The sequence below is a fragment of the Molothrus ater genome, chromosome 1 (assembly GCF_012460135.2).
Source record: "Molothrus ater isolate BHLD 08-10-18 breed brown headed cowbird chromosome 1, BPBGC_Mater_1.1, whole genome shotgun sequence".
Lineage (NCBI taxonomy): Eukaryota > Metazoa > Chordata > Aves > Passeriformes > Icteridae > Molothrus > Molothrus ater.
Genome location: NC_050478.2, coordinates 21,049,384 through 21,068,256, shown reverse-complemented (window position 1 = coordinate 21,068,256; position 18,873 = coordinate 21,049,384). Strand labels below are relative to the sequence as shown.

Here is an 18,873-nt window from a genome sequence, read left to right as displayed (position 1 = left end):
TCTAAAGAGCATAGGTTGTGTGCAGATTTGGCAAGAGTAATGGAGTGTTTGTCTCTAATTCTGGTTGAAGTTCATCCTGTACTAGCAGGGACTACAATTTACCACCATCTCATGTAGCACTGTGAAATGAAATAGTGGCATTCCTCTATTTCTCCAGCAGTATGCGCCTACAATGCAAAGATGCTGGTGTAGAAGACAAGAGTTGATTCAAATCATGACACAAAAACTCAATACACATTAATTACTCCTAGGAAGTAACTCAAATGCATGGACATGATGAGAGTTTTTGACAATGTTACCTGTTTAAATGGAGGAAGAGCAGCCACTGGCGTGAATTCAAACCTGGTTAGTTTTTAATGGAAGATTAAAAAATAATCTTTTTTTCCCCCTTAAGATGAAAAAAAAATTAAATAATCCCTGCTATTCAATGTTATCACTTAAATATTTGCAAATAATTCAAAATCCAGTCCATTTCTGGATACCAAGTAGAGCACATTTACAGAAGTTTTCCCTCAGCTGTGCTCATATCTCCCTGTACTTCTATTTCACTTCCCTGGATCCTCCTTCATCTTTCCTCCTTCTAATAATACTCTAGAGTTCAAAAGTGACACACAACATATGAAGTCAAACTGTTACCTCCTTATAACTGTGGAAATTCATGGTGTAAAGCCAGCTCCATATTGATCTCAGCATTTCCCATGTGTCCTAACAGCTCTGAGAACAACCAAGCACTAAGTTAGCAGCAGACCCTGCGAAATGGACCAGCAACCATGGGGTTTACATCAAACATGGGTGACTCTGAAAAGTAACACTCCCCTTGCTGTCCTTATCCATAAGCACCTATCATCAGTCTTTCCCTCTCTTCATGAGTGCCTTGAGAGTTTTACGGCCACAGCACCTTCCCTAGGAGCTGCAGCTGCTGCAAGCCATTTCTCACACCCCTCCTTAAGGATTTCTTTTTCTTTTCAGCATTCTGCCCTCTGCCACCTGCTTAAAATTCTGCTTCCTCAACACAGTTGATGACGTTCATAATTTACCTGCTAATTAAGTTAAACTACCTGGCCAGGAAATTGAGTTTTTCAGTTTTTAATAGCAAATGACAAAGATAAGAGTCTTGATTTGGTCAACTACTTAAGCTGAAATTGATCTACTGTCCAAATTCTCCCTGGATTCCTTTATTGCAAGTAAGATTTAACACATTCGTTTTTTAATTCCCATATGAGACTTTTATTTTAGTTCTTCTGTCTTTCTGGTTTTTCTTCCTACACATTGTTGTTTCTATAAACCACTTTGATGCTTCCTATTCTCCATTTCATTCTTTTTTGCAATTAAGTTATTGAAAAGCTCCCAGTAGGTTGTATTGGCTTTATTCTTTTCTATCGATTATTCCAGTCCTTTTAACATACACTGCAGTTAGTTTTAGGGACTTCCATTTGCATAGCAACCCTTCTCCACTAAATAACCCATAAGCCATGAATGGACCTGGCTGCACAATCTCCCTCAGATTCATTCTGTTCTGTACTGCTGGCTCTCACCAAGAAGCTCAGTCTGAGCTATGTCTGTAAAACGTTTGCTGAGCCTTGAGGCTGTGGTTACAAGTACTGGCCATTCTGTCACCATGCAAAATAAGCAAACATTTGAACTAATCAAAACTATTTATTGCTATCCACATGTGAGAAACTGTATCAGTACCATCAACATCCTTTGCTTCCAAGTGCCAGGTGGCAATTTAAAACTATTTGAATTAAAACAGCCCAGTGCATGGACAAAAGCACAAGACAAACATGCTCTCACTGAAGCTGGGATTCCTGCATCTAAAATCAGACACATTCATCCCTGGAGGAGATTTCAGGAACTTTTTTGCTGCAATTTCCCAAATCCCAGTGAAGGGCATCCAACCGGCATGGCCATCTGACATCCAGCAACTCTCTCACTAAAAATGTTGTGTTCCAGTTGATTTAAACCCTTCCAAATCTGCTTCTTGTTTCACCAGAGATCTTACCTGAGAAGGTTCCTCATCCAGCTTCCTCCCACTGTCAACAGGAGCAGGTGGAAGAAAGTCAAAGAGAACAATCCAGTTGTCTTTCCTTCACAGATGGCTGCCTGGCCCTCTTGGGCCCCTATTTCTTTTCTTTAATGGCTATATAAATTCCCCAAACCTTACAATTTACTAAAGACAAAAGTAACACAAATCTTGTCCTGCTCTTCACAATAATATTTAAATTGACATACTATCACTACTCAGTATTTCATAAACTTCCCCTAATGAGGTTGTAACACTACACTACTCATATTTGTACAGGCAAAGAGAAAATAGCTACTGGAATTAATTTTGGGCTCTATGTCTACTTTTTCATGGTTTCACATTATTTTTCCTTGAGTATTTCTTTGATCAGTCCAATTTTATACAATATTTACATAAGACTGTTCAGAAATGCTAGTGCTCTGAAGCAATTATTACTTAATCTCCTCTAAATCCTCACTAATATGTCATATTCTTTAAAAAATATGCAGAAAAAATACAACACTTAAGTGGTTGTAAACACATAGGAAACAAAATATATTAAACTGCTAAGGAAAATAAATATAATCAGTACTTATACAAGAATTCAAGCTGTTAAACTTTAGTATGAACAGCAATAAGAGGAGCCAAAGGAGGAGCTGAGAATTGAATAATTCATCCTTGAGATGCAACAAATATTTTCTAAATTTTCCACTGATTTCAGAAATGTGTGACAACTGCTAAAACAAATTGTATAGTCACTGAAGCCTTGGGCCTGTTCAGGTTTCTGTTGAAATGTCTCTGTCAAAACCAAAATGGTCTTTCCCTAGTTTAAATTTAAGAAATAGCCATCACCAATCAATGTTCTCCCAGACTGTAACACAGAGATTCCAGCAAATCCTTATAAGTCTCCTATCAGTCAAATGTGAGATAAAGGCTCTGGGCAGGAGCCTCACATTCACTCCATGGAAGGATGCACCTCCACTGCAAGCATCAAAAACTACTCAAACTCACTGTATTAAAAAATGGTATTTCAGTAATTTTGCCACTAAACAGGTTTCTTCATGAGTATAGGGAAACACCAGACTAACTCAGATAAAAACAAGCTGGTATAGGGAAGATTTTTGTAAGTCAATCTGCAAGCTTCAAAAATGACTACATAAATATAATACCACCAAATATGACAGCCTTTTTCTCAGTGGAAATTCTCAAATTTAAGGGAACACAACCACCTAACCTCACTCAGATAATGAAATGTAATTAAGATGTGCAAATGAATGAGGTACAAATTAAAAAATCAGATTCTGGGAATCTCCCTCCCTTTCCAAAGCTGTTTTCCAGATTTTACTTCTTCACCTTTCAGCTGCTTTTGTAATCACATTTCATTGCTGTGAAAATGCTTAAGCTGAAGTTGCAAAGTACAGCCATGATGTACGCTGCAAAGCACTTAGGATTAGGAGACTGCTTGGAAAAGGAAGCAACATGATCATCAAGTCAGGTCAAGCAGGTACAACCCAACAGCACTCAGTAAACCAGGCTATTAATAACAAACCAAGGGGATAAGCAGCAGTCACTCAATTTAGCTGCACCAGTATTACAGGGTTAGCAGGGGTAAAATACACAAATATGAATTAAAAACTCTGAATTAGTTCTTTTTTTTTTCCCTTCAGAAATAGCTCAAGTTAGCAAACAGATTCAGTCTTCACAATCAAATTGAATTAAAATTCACTGTCCATATGTAACAGGCTCTGTATTACTGTATCAGTTTTAGGTGCAGCTAGGTACATTTCAACTTACATTTCAACATTGCTAATTTACAAGTGACATATAAAGCATTAATTTCTGTTCTGCACATAAAGGAATTGAAGATTAATTGTTAATATTAAGTAATATTTTTCCAAGTATTACTACAGTGAAGCAGAATGAATAAACTATTTACATGAATTAGCAGAATGAAATTCCAATTTATATATCAAATAGGTATCCTTTGTTTTCATACTAATATTTGGAACATATTGGACGGCAATAGATCTTCATACCACCACATTTCTCCCAAGAACAAGACCATACAGATACTAGTTATTGATCTGGCTGATAAATCTACACACTAAACATTGTGGGTACAGGTAACCAAGGTTCACTGTCAAAACCACACCTGCTCTTTGCAGTTTAGTAGCCAGCACAGCAGTGCTTTTTTGCCATTTCAGTAGTACAAGTGACCAGGTGAGGACAAAGGCCAACCTCACCCTCTCTAGGGCTTTGTCCAGAGCACTTTCAGGAGAAACCATTTCCATTTCTCTTTTACAGCTGGAACAGCCCAAGTGGTCAATATGCTCCTGGAGAATCAGACAGGCTGAAGTAGGTCAACCCAAGCTTTTCCTGGTTTAACAGTCCACAAGCAACATGCAAATCAAGACTGAAGAAGACATGCAGGACCCAGCACAAGATAAAGCTGTGTGAATTTATCTACATAAATTTATTTTTAAATTGTTTTCAGGACTACAGCAAATGAAAATAGCTACAGTATCTCTCTGTGGTCTTCACTTTCTCCTGCACTACCAAACCCAGATGGAACATACCAAGACTGTTCCTGTGTCATCCCTTGGGTGGGGGGAAGAGGGGGAAGAAAACTCATTCATTTTCAGGACTGGCAACTTTAGCTCACTGTTTAGGTGCGCAGGAACTACGATCAACTACAAAATCCTTCTGTCTTCTGGCACATAATCTCCCTAAGGATGCTTGCTAAGTATCATCTCAACTCTTCCTCATTCAAGCTGTTTTTAATCTAGATAGCAATGGGAAAATCCCAAGATAACAACCAGAGCACATGATTCTTTAGAAGGCTTTCAGTTTTCCCATCATTTTCTCTATAATTTCAGAGGTTCTGAACTCACAAGGTTGATTACAAACCCAGAGTCCAGCTCTATGAGGCACTGTGCAGCAGTGGCACTTGGGATGGCCACATGCAGTGGTTTCACCTCAACACACACTCCTAACCCCAGCACTACCACCAAGATTTGTGAAGAAATTTCCAGAAGAAGCCCATATAGTTTTTCTCCAGGTCTTATGTCACAGGAACCTAAACATGGAACTTTAATTTTTTTTAATGTCTTTTACATGTAGGTCTTTGGTACGGAGCAATGATATTATCCTGAATTATATGAGAAGAGAAACAGTGAAGTTATTGTCAGGCCTGTGAAAATATTGAAATATTTTCATTCAGCTGCAACTAAACAAATCATTCCAGACAAACACAGTTGGGTTCCAGAATCCTGCAAGTATTTAAAGAAGGTGAGACAACCATAAAGAACAATACTACATCTTAAAATTTGTATATAAAATACTGAATTTATTAGTTTCATGAGCTAAAAAAATCACATCAAAATTTCAGATCATATATACAGTAAATCTTTTCAGAATGGATTACTTACATTTAAAGATGAAGACATTTTACACATAGAACTTGATCTCTGCACCTAATTGAAACAGCTTTGACACAGTTTCACACAGTACTGAGAAAATGGTTTTAAGATAAAAAATAAAATATAGTAAAATAAATAATTTTATCCTTTCCCATTGAAGTATTTGCAGGTGCACTATTTTTCATTCTGCAAACTAAAAAGAACATTTAAATAAAGCAAGTAAGTCCTGTAAACTGCCTTTTAAATAAAACACCTATACAGTTTAAATCCATCATGAATGCAAGTTATTAAAAATATATAAAAATCATTCAGCAAAATGTCTGGACAAGTATCTTGGTAAGCTCTGGTATTTGTCCAGGTTCCATCAGCTTTCTCCTAAAAGATGGAAGTATTCTCTGTCACCAGTCCATATGCATCAGTTTCAGGTTCTAAATTATTCAAGTAGAATGGAGATCAATTTTGCCACCACATGTACGTTGAGGCTGTTTCCAAGAAGACGATAGCGTTGCTTTAATGTTACCTTTTCAGGAAAACCTAAAACAAAAACATATAGTGCAACATCACTAGTCTGGGCTTGCTCCTACTTTTTAGTCTAATTTTTCTTTTCTGTGAACATTTCTTAGTGCAGTTATCACAGATTGCTGCGGATTCACCCTCCCTCCAGCCCCCTAAAAATTCACAAGGTTACAAAACCAATTCACAAGCAATTCACTGGATTTGTATCAGTTCCTCTATTATCAATACTGCCATCTCTAAGGTTTCACAAGAAGCTTCAAAACATTCCTCTGTTGTGTAACTATTGCTGATCTGCCTTCCCTTCAGAGAGCTCAAAACATCCAGCAGTCTCAGGGAGGGGCAGTGGCACTAAATCCCTGCACAACTGCTACTCTAGATAACATCCACAGAAGAACATGACCATATCAGAAAGAAAATGCAACAATTCTGCAGATGGACTAAACTACATCTCAATAAGCTTTATATTGTTCTTCCCACATGATCCCCTTGAACAGCTCAGGCAAATCCCATCTCTCAGTGCAATATACCACCCATACAGATTAAACAATGAGCAAGGCTTATTCAGTGAGTGATCAAGCAGTTGAACAATTTTCCATGTAATTCAATGCTGACCCCATTAAACACTCTCAGAAATACAGTCAGCACCAGAAATGTCTTTCCCCTAGTAAATGCATGGCCTGGCAGAAAGAAGGGAGAGCCAGCAAAAATGACACCAGCCCAGGTATTGTGAAAGGGCTGTGCTGTGTACTGACTACCAGGCTTCTGAGAGTGAAGCAGTTTCAAGCAGCCAGTTGGTCTGCTCTGTCCTTGTTTGCACTCTTACCTTGCTCCAACTGTGAGGTAAAGTACATTTGCTTCAACCTGAGTAAAAGATGAACAGCAGTAGTGACTTAACTGTTAGGGTCATATAGTAAACTGCTGAAACCTGGCCACATTCAATTATTTCATCATTCGCTAAGAAGAAACACCTAACTTTGACTCAGAGGTCATCACCACCCCAATTAGCTCAGATGCACAAGCACACTGTGAGTGCAAGTAGTGATATGTATGCTCTGAAGTTTCACAGCTCTTCAGAAAAAAATCTGTTCCAGAGAGAGCTGAGGAGAGAATGTGATTGTACAGTTATTGAGCCAAAGGAGGCTCTGAGGAGGAGGTGGTGTCTGGGAGGAGTTGTTCCATCCTTCTCTGCCAGTTACTAATGCCTCAAATGTGGACTGCTTTGATAAACACATCTTCTGCCAGCTCCATCCACTCTGCCCAGCTTCCTGGCACTCACATTTGGGCAACTGTTCTTCTGTCTTTGGAGCAATCACTTGCACTCCCACACACACTTCCTTAGTTGGAGTTTTCCCATTCCATTGATGGATAAGGTACAGAATAAAGGCATTTTAAAAGCATACATGGAAATAAATTTGTATTTATCCACACACACACATGCACTTAGAGCTCAAGAAAACTATCTGAATCTTGAAAATGTCAGAATTTCTCCTACTACCTTTTGGCAACCCAAAGCCAAAAATTAATTTCCAGAACTTGTGGTTTCCTTTATCCCAAGCCTCCTCCCTCTGACTGTTAACATTTTCTTGCATTTTCTACTTTCTTGGCTCCAGAGTGGCCACATCAGAAGGTCAGATTCAACAACTTCCAGTACGCTGGCACTTGCTGCACAGCTCTCACTGTAGCATTTATGTCACACACAGAACCTGAGGACATTGAGGTCTTAACAGCACATACTTCCCCACCATGCTGGCTTTTGTTTCCTAAAAGCTTGCATGCATTGCTAATAAGAAAAATGGAAAACACATCCTGACATCACTCTCATGAAAGCAGGTCACAGGTGCAAGAACGCTCTGTTCACTTTTAATGATATTGCTGTGGGACCCACCAGAGTGACTAAGACAAATGACTGCAGTATTTCATTGAACTATAGTGCAATTACTATTTATCCATTTTGATGTTAAAAGCACAAATAAATCTGGTCATGTTAAGAACGAACAATGACTTTAACTCTGGACCTCACATATTAGAAAATGCCATCAACTTCTTAAAATGCAGAGCCATTTAGACAATCACGTTTCTTCTGATGATACTGTAGCTGCACTAGTAACAGCATCTGTTACAAAGCTGCAGACAGTCTGTTCACATAGTTTTCAGCTTTGAGTTCCCTCAGTTTCTTCAGTTTCTTGGACCAATAGCATATTTACAGCGGGTACAATTCTAAGCTCCCTGGTTTTGAACATTTCAGCCTAAATGTTGCTGTCACTACAGAACACAGTAGCACAGAACTTGTAACACATTTTGCTCTGAAAATACCATATTTCACAATAATTACTTGAAGTTTAGCATGGGACAAATGCTGTGAGGGCAACAGCCTTTGCTGCAGCCATAAATATATCCACTTTCAAAAAAAAATCCAGAGCTTGTAATGGAGTCTTCCAAATACAAATCTCTCCATTGTCTCAGTTCTCCCTTTGTAAAATACAAGCAACATTAACCCTATTGCACCTCTCAGTTATGTCACAGAGACTGATTTAACAGTGGAAAAACTCCAGCTCCATTTTAAAAAAGAGAAAATGGGCAATTTTATGCTCAAAAGAGACCTTGAGCAGCATGATAAGCCTATACAAGCCCAATCTAGCTCTGTTAAGTTCAAGTATCTTGACATCAGCCTACATAAATATGAAACAGAGCTGGGCTAAAAGGCAAATAGAACAGATCCATTTAAGAAGAGAGGCTACGAAAAAAACATGGCATGTTAGTATGTAACAACACAGCACACACTTGCAAATACTCATAAACATGTAAGCTTAGTGCTGGCAACTCTAGTTTCACTGTGAAACCTTGATCATGTTCTCCAAATGTAGCAATTTTGAATGTAACAAGCAATAAATGAAAAAATAAACTAGAATTTTGAAAGAAAGAAATACATAGAAACAAGTCACATTTCTCAGTCACTGAGGAAGTCAAAGCAAAATATAACAAGGTCAGTGCTGTCTTATTCTTCGAGCAATTTGGTCTAGTGGAAGGGGGCTGGAAATAAATGATCTTTAAGGTCTCATCAAACACAAACCCCTCCATGATTCCATGGATGCTTTTGTTGCTGAGTGACAATAAATTGATCTGATGTGATGTCAGCAGGATAGTTTCTTAGCAGATAGTAACAGCTACACTTTCATGCTTGCTCTTTTTTACAAGGAGAATACTGATGAATTTACTTCAGATTTAATTCTTGTTGATGTGTATCCAGTGTACTGATACTGCTGAGTCTTGTTCCTTGAATCCTTCAAAAAAACAACCACTTAGAAAATTATGTGCCTCACCAAGGGCTGCCCTTTCTAGAAAATAGAGATGGCTTCATAGATTGGTTCCTCCTCAACAGAGAACAATCTATATCATCTGAAATTCCCTGTCAGCAGCTGTAAATGTGTGGAAGAGAGAAAGCAAGCAGCTCAAACACTGAGAACCACAAACAGACTTCCTAAGCTAGCAGGATATGTTGATTTACCACAGTTGTGAGTAACACTGGCTGCTGAATAAATAGTTCCAACTTTAAACAAAGGTATTCCTTCATTGCGCTTCACTAACAGAGCATGCTGCATGCCAAAAGCTTCTTATTAGCTTATGAAGATAAACCTCATCACAGAAGCTGGCTCTTACAATACATGAAAAAACTAGTGGAAATTTAGAGAAATTCAAAGTTAACTAAACAACAAGAATCAATTAATCATAAGAACTAAGCGGTCTGAAAAAAATGCAAAATAAAAAGATTAGATTAGTCCCAGTAAAAAAAATACACTGACATTTCTGAAGAACAATGTAGAAGTGTGTATTTTGTAGCACATACCAAATTCCAAAGGGAATCCATGAAGATTTGCTATTTCTCTTGGGGTAAAGTACCTCAGTTTTAATGTTGACAATTTCATAAGCTTCTCTTCTTCTGGTAACTCATCAATGTTTTTAAACACTGATTCAAGCTATGAAGAATATAAAACCAAGAAATCTGACTGATGCAGGCAAAATATATAAAATTTACAGTCACATCTTAATAGAATATTTCCTTAATTATCAAAGTGACAAAGACAAAGCATATTTTGCTTGAAAGTGTCATTTGCATTCTGGTTTTGCAGCCAACATCTCAACACACGGACTCGCAAGAAAGAAATCAGTGTTGCCATGAGGATAGTCGTAATTTCTTCCTCCAGTTCCAAGCTATACCAATACTTAATGGGGCAATCAAAGAGCAAACATTTGTTAATGACAAAGGACAGTGACTCAGTATAACTCAGTAACAGACCACTCATACAAATTAAGCTGTGTGGATGCAGCTGTTTTAATACTCCCACTTTGAGATTATCCTGAATTCCAGAGCTGCATTCCTCTTATGCTTAGAAATGCCCTATAATATTAGTGAACAGCACAGAAGTGCAGGAGGAAAGGCTTGTGTACAACACAGGCTTTGTGAAAAGTATCTTTGAATGCTGATTAACCAGTACATTTATTACCTTCCCCAAGGCCCAAATACTACTTGTCATGAACCTATTCTACAAGTCTATCAATAGTAGAACTTTCCAAAATACTCTTCACAGATAAATAATTTTGAAATTCAAAAATGTTAAACATCTGACAATATTTACTGAATTATATGCATATAAAAACCAGCCCTTGATTCATAACACTGTACTGTAGGTTCTCCATAGAACTAGTAATTTTTAACGTTTTCACATACCTCTGTGAAAATTCTGTATGACATGACAGATAAAAATAATAGCAACTCATATTCTGCTCGCAGAGAGACACTGATATAATTTTGGTCTAAACAAACTTCTGTCTAGGAACACAAACTGGAAACTCAGTTGCCATAAAATGTACATTTAAACGATTTTTTTCTTATAATATTCAGAATAACAAAGGAGAAGTCAGAAAAAACCCCAAGCTTTGAAACAAGTCTCAAGTTTTAAAACAAGTCATTCTAATATGTCAGACTACACACTTACCTGTACATCTACTGCTGTCTGCAGAACAGAGCCAGTCCCTTCTACATAGTGTCCATACCTTAACAACAACAATAACAATCTTAAATTAATATTTTCACTGTATTTCATGGCATTGACAATTGCAAAGGTGCAGGTAGGTTACTTATGTTTCTTTCCCTTGATGAACAAACAGGCTCCTGGATAGATAAAACAGAAAGCCTTGTTATAAACTCTGCTAACCCCTGGAGTGCAGTACCCTCTGAATGTGCTCTCTGGGGATGAGTCCACCCTCAGTGCTCAAGGGTTTATCAACACTAGTGTCTTATATGTGGGAACAAAGCCAAGGAATTCAAGCACAGGACCACCAAAAAAACCATCTACATTGCCTAAACCAATTTTACATTAGGGCAAAATGTGTTATAGGTCAAATGATCCCAGAGGTTCAAATTAGCTCTCCTTATTAATAGGAAGACCACTAGTGTGAGCCTCCAGCTTTCATGTGAAAGCATTAGAAACAAAGTGGTTCAGTCAGGTTTAACTTCTGGTTGCTTGTGAATTTTCCACTGAAGGAAGGGTGATGGCCAGGCATCTATGCAGAGGAAAGAAAGAGAGAAAGAGAGAAAGAGAGAAAGAGAGAAAGAGAGAAAGAAAGAGAGAGAGAAAGAGAGAGAGAAAGAGAGAGAGAAAGAGAGAGAGAAAGAGAGAGAGAAAGAGAGAGAGAAAGAGAGAGAGAAAGAGAGAGAGAAAGAGAGAGAGAAAGAGAGAGAAAGAGAGAGAGAAAGAGAGAGAGAAAGAGAGAGAGAAAGAGAGAAAGAAAGAGAGAAAGAAAGAGAGAAAGAAAGAGAGAAAGAGAGAAAGAGAGAGAGAGAGAGAGAAAGAGAGAAAGAGAGAGAGAAAGAGAGAAAGAGAGAAAGAGAGAAAGAGAGAAAGAGAGAAAGAGAGAAAGAGAGAAAGAGAGAAAGAGAGAAAGAGAGAAAGAAAGAAAGAAAGAAAGAAAGAAAGAAAGAAAGAAAGAAAGAAAGAAAGAAAGAAAGAAAGAAATTTAAATCCAAGTAAACTTGCATTCTGAAACCACTGATAGCTATTCTGCATGCTTTGTGGTTGATTGCTTAACATGTTTACTCTGCTGTCTCTTCAAGGCTATCATTTAAATATAATTATGGGCTTTCAGAAACATGCTCTGTTGGTCTAACTATGGCAGTTAGAACATTCTGAACAGAAAGAGAGTGAGTCAAGGCAACAGATGGCTTTGCCCTGCAGAAGAACTTCAGAAGATCTCCAGCACTGGAGGGATGTGGTCTGCATCAATTGTTAACAGACACTCTTCTCTAGTTTTATCTGTACAACTGTAAAGACAATTGGTAACAACAATAAAGGTCTTTTGTTCCACTTGGGACCCATTCCTAAAGCATGGCACAAGTTATGTTTCAAGCCTCTCTAATTCCACAGTGAATAAAAGAATACTCTCTCTTCAGCACAATGACCCAGAATGACTCAATCTTGAGTATTTCATCCTCGGCTGAAAAAGCTACAATTAGTTCTGCCAATAACAGCCACAGCAGCACTCGTTTTAAAACAAAGTGGTTACAAATCGTCCTCAGAATCAGAACACCTGAACACTGTTACAGATTAAATACATGTGGAATCTGTTTTGTAAATACATCATCTTTAATTGGTTTAAACTTTAATTCTGCAAATTCCCTAACACAAAGTTTAACGATGTAACACACACGGCACTGAGGAATCCTCATCCTCTTCCTCTTCTATAGCATCTGGTAATATTTCAGTTTAATATAACTGAGCCAAAATCAACAAATGGGGTAAAATTTAGAGTGGTATTGAAGTGTTCTATTGGCAAAAATAAATATTCCTGTCTAAATAACTAGAGTACAGAATTCCTCCCCCCCAAAACAAAATCCAGTTGGTGTCTGTGTGCATAGAAGGCCATGTGTGTGTGTGAAGTGTGCGTGTTGGCTTTTTATTACAAATGTGGGCATATGGCTAATGTAATATTAGCTGGATTGTTATTTATTATTATTGAAAGTGCTGACTACAGAAAAGTTAGCATTCCTACCTTAGACCTGGAACATAATTAAATTTTGTCACAGTAAAAAAATGATGTATTGATTTTCTGACAAGATTCATTACAAGTTTCATTACAAGTCACAATGAAAGAAGTTGGCTTAAGAAATTACAGTCTTCAATTTTCATCTGATTCAAGATTCCCTGCCTCTTTTATTTCTGTAAGCTTTTAAAAAAAGCTCTTTTCATTTCATGGGTATATTGTGTCATATATTATGACTGACAAAAAGTAATTTCCACAAAGCATGAAAACTCTTCTGTGATTGATATTTGCACAATTTTGAAAGGTATCACTTCTCTTGTCAATAGCATAGCAAAAATTTAAAGTATGTCCAGAACGACTACATCTAGAGAAGTCAGATATGATTTTCATTTCCTCTGTCCTTTAAAATACTCAACTTCAGCCACCACAAACACACTCCAAATAGAAACCATGGTGTTGGTAGCCTCACGGACCTCAGCAATCATTCACTAAGTGCCCAGGAAGTCAGTGTCAGAAGGGCACATAGAATTACCTGCTTGATCTCTCAAGCATTACAGGTCATTACATTTTGCTGTATACTCCACCAAAGCTTTTCAAAAGACATACTGGTATGGCAAAAATCACTGATGAACTATCTGTGTTTGAGGTCCCTGAATTAGAAAGGACTAGAGAAGGCATACCCAGATTATTTTTATCACATGATAGAAATACCTTGCCAGAAATACCTGAAAACCAAAGAGAAAAGAGGGAAATTTTTCTCCCACTCTCAAAGCTGATGGTCAGTGCAACTTACAAGAAAGACACCAGACAGGCACAGCAGCAGAGGGATTCTCTGTACTACCCAGAGTGCTGCTCCACCCCATTCAGGGGTCTTTTTCCTAGATCTCATGCTTCAGAGAAATATAAAACCAGAATTTCTGGAACAGATACAGCAGGGACTTATTTCTGGCCTCAGAAAGTGACTTTAATGAGATGTAATTATAAACCTTCTCTTAATGCAGAGCTGTAAATGAGATGATTATGTTGAGAAACATGTTGGCAACCTTCCTTCCCAAAGGCTCTTGAAAAACAGAACTAAGATGGTAAATGAGGCACAACTATCCCCACAACTACCTCTGTATCAGCAGAAGGCTAAGACACACCTTCCTCTGGTGTCAGATTTCCCACCACTATGTAGAGAGACTTGATTTTAACTACTCAGGAGCCTCCTGCAGTGTGATTTTGATAAACATGATCACAAACTACTATGACATATGCTAGAGAAACCACAAGTGGCCAATTACTTTCGTTGACACTTAAGGCATACAGAAAACACATCAGACACCATTCTGGCTAAGGTTTTTTTGACTATTCTAGTTAAGAAAGATATTTCATGAGTTGCTGACCTCCCCTCCCTCCAGCTCAAAAGAGCAAGGGCAGAAAAAGCACATACATAAGTGAGCTGAGGGAAGCCCTTTCCCATTGCACAAACTTCAAACTTTTGAAATTCTTTTTCTTCTTTATTGTCTAAGCCTTTAAAATAAAAAAAATTGCAGGAATTCTGTCAATCTGGCAGTCTAATTTCTCCTAATTAAAAAAAAAGTTACAATTAACTTTAACTCATCATCCAAGACATTTTATTGAAACACTCAGCAAACTCAAAAAACCAATCCAATAAGAAAAAATTATCAATATTAAAAATTCCCACAAATTTGCAGGCTCCGCTCCAACTGGAATGCTTCAATACAAATGCATTCAGTGGAAAAGCTCCTGACCAGTTGTCCACAGTGTTTCAGAACACTCACCAACTTCTAGAAGTCAAACTTAAAATTGCAAAGTACAAATCAGAAAACTACTAGACAGAGTAGCACTGATGTTCTGCTCCATCAAATATGATTTGTAACGCAGCAACCTAACTGGTTTCATGACAATCCCCAGCTATTCTGATCTACATAGCTGAAAAATCCAAGAAATCAATAAAATGTACACTAGAGACAGATTTAATGAGGAATGGATCTGTCATGCATGACACTTTGTGACTTCATTGAGCAATATAAAGCAATTCATTAATGAATCAGCACTATAGCAGTCTACTGGAACCATATTTCCGCAGGGGTAATTAAGCTTCTGTGAAGGTCAACAACAAATGGCAACTGTCTTTTGTGAATGCCTTTTTGGAGTGGGCACATGATGTTCTGCCAGACAGATTCTCATGCAGGCATTCCACTGCACCAGCAAGCACACTATATAAGGAGATTTCTTTCAAAGGCCTAGGATTTTTGGATAAAACACCTCTCTGTGATTTTACAGGACACAAGCAAGAAAATACACTTAAAATTTCAGGACAGGATTTAGCAAGATATTTTCTTGGCGCCTTACCCTTTTGTAAAGCACGTGGATCTCCGGCAGGTGGGTTTAACAATGTCTAACAAGAGAGCATAGCGCAGTAAGGACTTCGGTGGTAAGAAATATTGACTCATTTCTTCATTTTCCTCTTCCAAGAAGTCTTGTAGCATTTGAATAGAGGAATCATTATCCTGATTATGTTTTCTTTCCATCTCTTCTACTGTTTCAAGCTTAAACAGAAAGGCCCCTTTTGGTAAACTCTTCTTGCTGCTGCAATCTGGACCAATGTTTGGATCCACATTCTTCTCCTCAGAGGACAAAGAACTGGTTTCACCCACTTTGTCAGCAACTTTTTCCTTAAGTAAATCTTCTGGATCCTGATCTGGGAATCTTGTCAATATCTAAGAGGAAATTATGACAAAATTAAAGAACTGTATTTAATAAACAACTTGACGGAGAGTAAGACTAAACAACCATACAGAGAGTAAGAATTCCTTCTGAGATGCTCACAATACCATTTAAATGTTATTTTCATGAAGACTTCAAAAGTAGTAGCATCAAGATTAGTTGACCTATTGGCAATGATGTCAGAACAGTTTCAAATAATTGCCTTTGCAAAAAGTCCTTTCCAAGTGTGTAACAAATATAGCAGTATGACATATTTTCTAGCCTACTATCAGGCTAGAAAACACATCTCCCAACTATGTAAAGCCATCTAAGCCACAGACATTCACATCCGTCCTTACAAAGCTCAATATCCAGGCTCAAAAAAGAAGACAGAATTTAACTTTTCTGTTGGAATCACTCATTCTTCTCCATTTATCAACATACACCACTAAACTGAAAATTTAACCCTCAATCTTCATGAAATGAAGCAAATTCAAGTAATATGCATAGACTCACTTGACCAGGAGCTTGAAAGGAAAATGGTTCTTGGTGAAGCTTTGCAATTAGAAAATACCGCAGCCTAGAATTGGGAATGCCAAGCTGTAATCAAAATTCAGAAGTCTTTAGTCCATGTGATAGTAGAGAAAAAGTGGTCTATAGCATCATACAAGTTGTCTGCCATTACATGCAGTAACAGAACTATGACACACTAATAAATTTTATGACTTCAGAGATATCAGTATTTATGGAATCAAAGATTCATAAAATGGTTTGTGTTGGAAGGAACCTCAAAGGTCATCTAGCTCCAAGCCCCCTGCTGTGGGCAAGGACACCTTCCACTAGACCAGGTTGCTCAGAGCCTCATCCAACCTAGCCTTGAACACTTCCAGGGATGGGGCATCCACAGCTTCTCTGCACAACCCTCAGTGCCGCACCATCCTCATCACAAAGAACTTCCTCCTGATTCTACTCTAATACTACCCCTAAGTTTAAATCCATTCCCCCTTGTCCTGTCACTGCAGACTCTTGTAAAAAGTCCCTCTCTGTCTTTCTTGTAGTCTCCCATCAGGTACTGGAAGGCTGCAATTAGGTCACTCCGAAGCCTCCTTTTTTCCAGGCTATTCCCTATGTATTAGTTGACAATACCTACACACTCGTAACTTCCATACCTAGGCACTTCCAAAGATCCAAGTGAGCAATTATTCTCTGTATCTCATAGTTTTGACCTTCTCTGTAAATGAATATGAATGTAAACAAAATTTTATGTGATGCAAGAAGAAAAATTTACATGCCTCACGATTTCTTGGGACAGGTACTATCTGTTTTCTGTTAAAAGCAAAAAAGTCTCTTTTGCCTTTTAAACAAGGAATTATAGACACCTAACAATTAAATAAATCCACCACAATTGGTTTTCAAGCTACATTCTAGTAGCTTTTCTCAAATATTTATGGTACTTCACTGATTCCAGTTAGTGTTGCACAATCTGAAATCTCTCTCAAACTTTTTTCAGTTGCCAGGGTAACACGGAAACAAAGCTCCTTCTCCCACAAGAAACAGTCACATTTTCTGTGCTGGGAAATCCAGAGGCACAGCACTTCTGAAGCAATGGGGCTCCTGCAGGGAAAACCACCTTCCTGGTTACAGTGGAAATTCATGCCTTCTTAAAAATATCAAATGGCAGCAAAGCAATATGGGACTAGGATCTGAACACAAACAGCAATACAATTATATCAGTATGAGAAATCAGAAGTCATGTCAGTTGGTTTTCTCATTCAAGTGTATCTTCAGCTTCGGGCATGACAATCTTTTCTAATACAGAACAGAATTTTCAAATGTTCTTGGACTCAGTGCACTTTTAACTATTAAACAATATTAGAGCAATTTTAGTACTCACACATGTTGGAGACAAGAGAAATTCCTGATATTTAAATCCACATGTTGCTAGTGTTTGCAAAAGTTCATTTCTGAAAGGAATCAAAAAGCAATTACTCCCTTCACATAGTCTTTAGCCCCTTCTTTAATCCTAAATAAACAAAAATTAAATTCAACATCATATTTCCCAAAACATTCATTGAAATAATTGGACAGCAAATTATTGATCTGTCATCCATTACTGAATTTGAGAGACAACATACGAAGTTCAGTGTTAGAGACTATTATACATTCAAATGCACCTCACTCTTACACTACAGTGCAAATGCCTCTTCAAAAAACATCCCATCTCTAGGAAAGTAATTGTGGTGTGTCAACAGGGAAACTAACTAGAGGGCAAGATACTCTCTTTATTGGGAATCATAAAACAGGAGATTAAAACCACTACAAATAGCTCACTACTTCCTTCTGCTCACATACCCAGCACCGGCTAAGCCTAACAAAGAGTCTAAATCGAGGGATGACAAAAATCAGTGGCTTTGATTATAAAAGTGAGGTGGGACTGTGCTTTATAAACAATGGAAAGAGACTGTAAGGGAAATAATCTTAAAAATACTTTTCTTCTGTATTCCACGCAGACTGAGCTAGGCTAGAACTATACAAAAGGCAGGAGCTGTGACCTGTACCCAGCATTGTATGTCAGACTGCATCTCAGGTGTCGTAAGAGAAAACAAATGTCCTAACTGGGGTGTTTTCTGAAGTACAGCTTGTCCCAAGCCCTGGCCAGCAAGGCACAGCCTACGGAATCCCAGGGGCTACAAGAGAAGACCAGTGAGAGAGCTGAGCATGTCTCCCAGCTGCCTGCCATATTGATTAGGAGCATGATATGCAGGGTGGCAGCTGGTGCTTAAAGGAGCACACAGAGAGATCCAGTGAGAACTGAGGAGGAGGATGGCAACTCCCTCTTGCTTTGATCACAAGAGAGAGTGCTCCTGTCATTAGATAATTGCAGTGACACCTTTCCTCTTTCACATTTCATACCACAACCAAATACGACCTTCTTACTGCATCTCTGGACCATTCGATGGCAGCCCTGAACCAGGGATAATCTACTATCAACAAAGGCACTCAAGAAAGCCCCTGGACTATTCTGTGACCATAACACAAGATACCATGGGATCCTGCCATGAATGAACCCCTTATTATTAGTTATTACCCCTATTATTAGTTTTCTTTGAAAAGTAATTCTGATCTTTTCTAAAGCAAACATGATCATCAAATAAAATCAAATCAAATACTCATCAAATAAAA

General features: G+C 38.0%; 1 protein-coding gene across 2 annotated transcripts in view; it reads right to left on the bottom strand.

The window, feature by feature from the left end:
- Positions 1 to 5,324: 5,324 nt before the first annotated feature.
- The window catches only part of TRDMT1 (tRNA aspartic acid methyltransferase 1), a 28,755-nt gene continuing 15,206 nt past the window's right edge, over positions 5,325 to 18,873 (bottom strand). For both annotated transcript variants that reach the window (XM_036407060.2, XM_036407061.2), the window contains 6 exons: positions 17,585 to 17,654; positions 16,207 to 16,290; positions 15,337 to 15,704; positions 10,935 to 10,992; positions 9,785 to 9,914; positions 5,325 to 5,958 (listed from right to left, as the gene is read on the bottom strand). In XM_036407060.2, the coding sequence (XP_036262953.1) occupies positions 5,858 to 5,958; positions 9,785 to 9,914; positions 10,935 to 10,992; positions 15,337 to 15,704; positions 16,207 to 16,290; positions 17,585 to 17,654 (811 nt within the window). In that variant the 3' untranslated portion in view covers positions 5,325 to 5,857. The remainder of the gene's footprint in view (positions 5,959 to 9,784; positions 9,915 to 10,934; positions 10,993 to 15,336; positions 15,705 to 16,206; positions 16,291 to 17,584; positions 17,655 to 18,873) is intronic.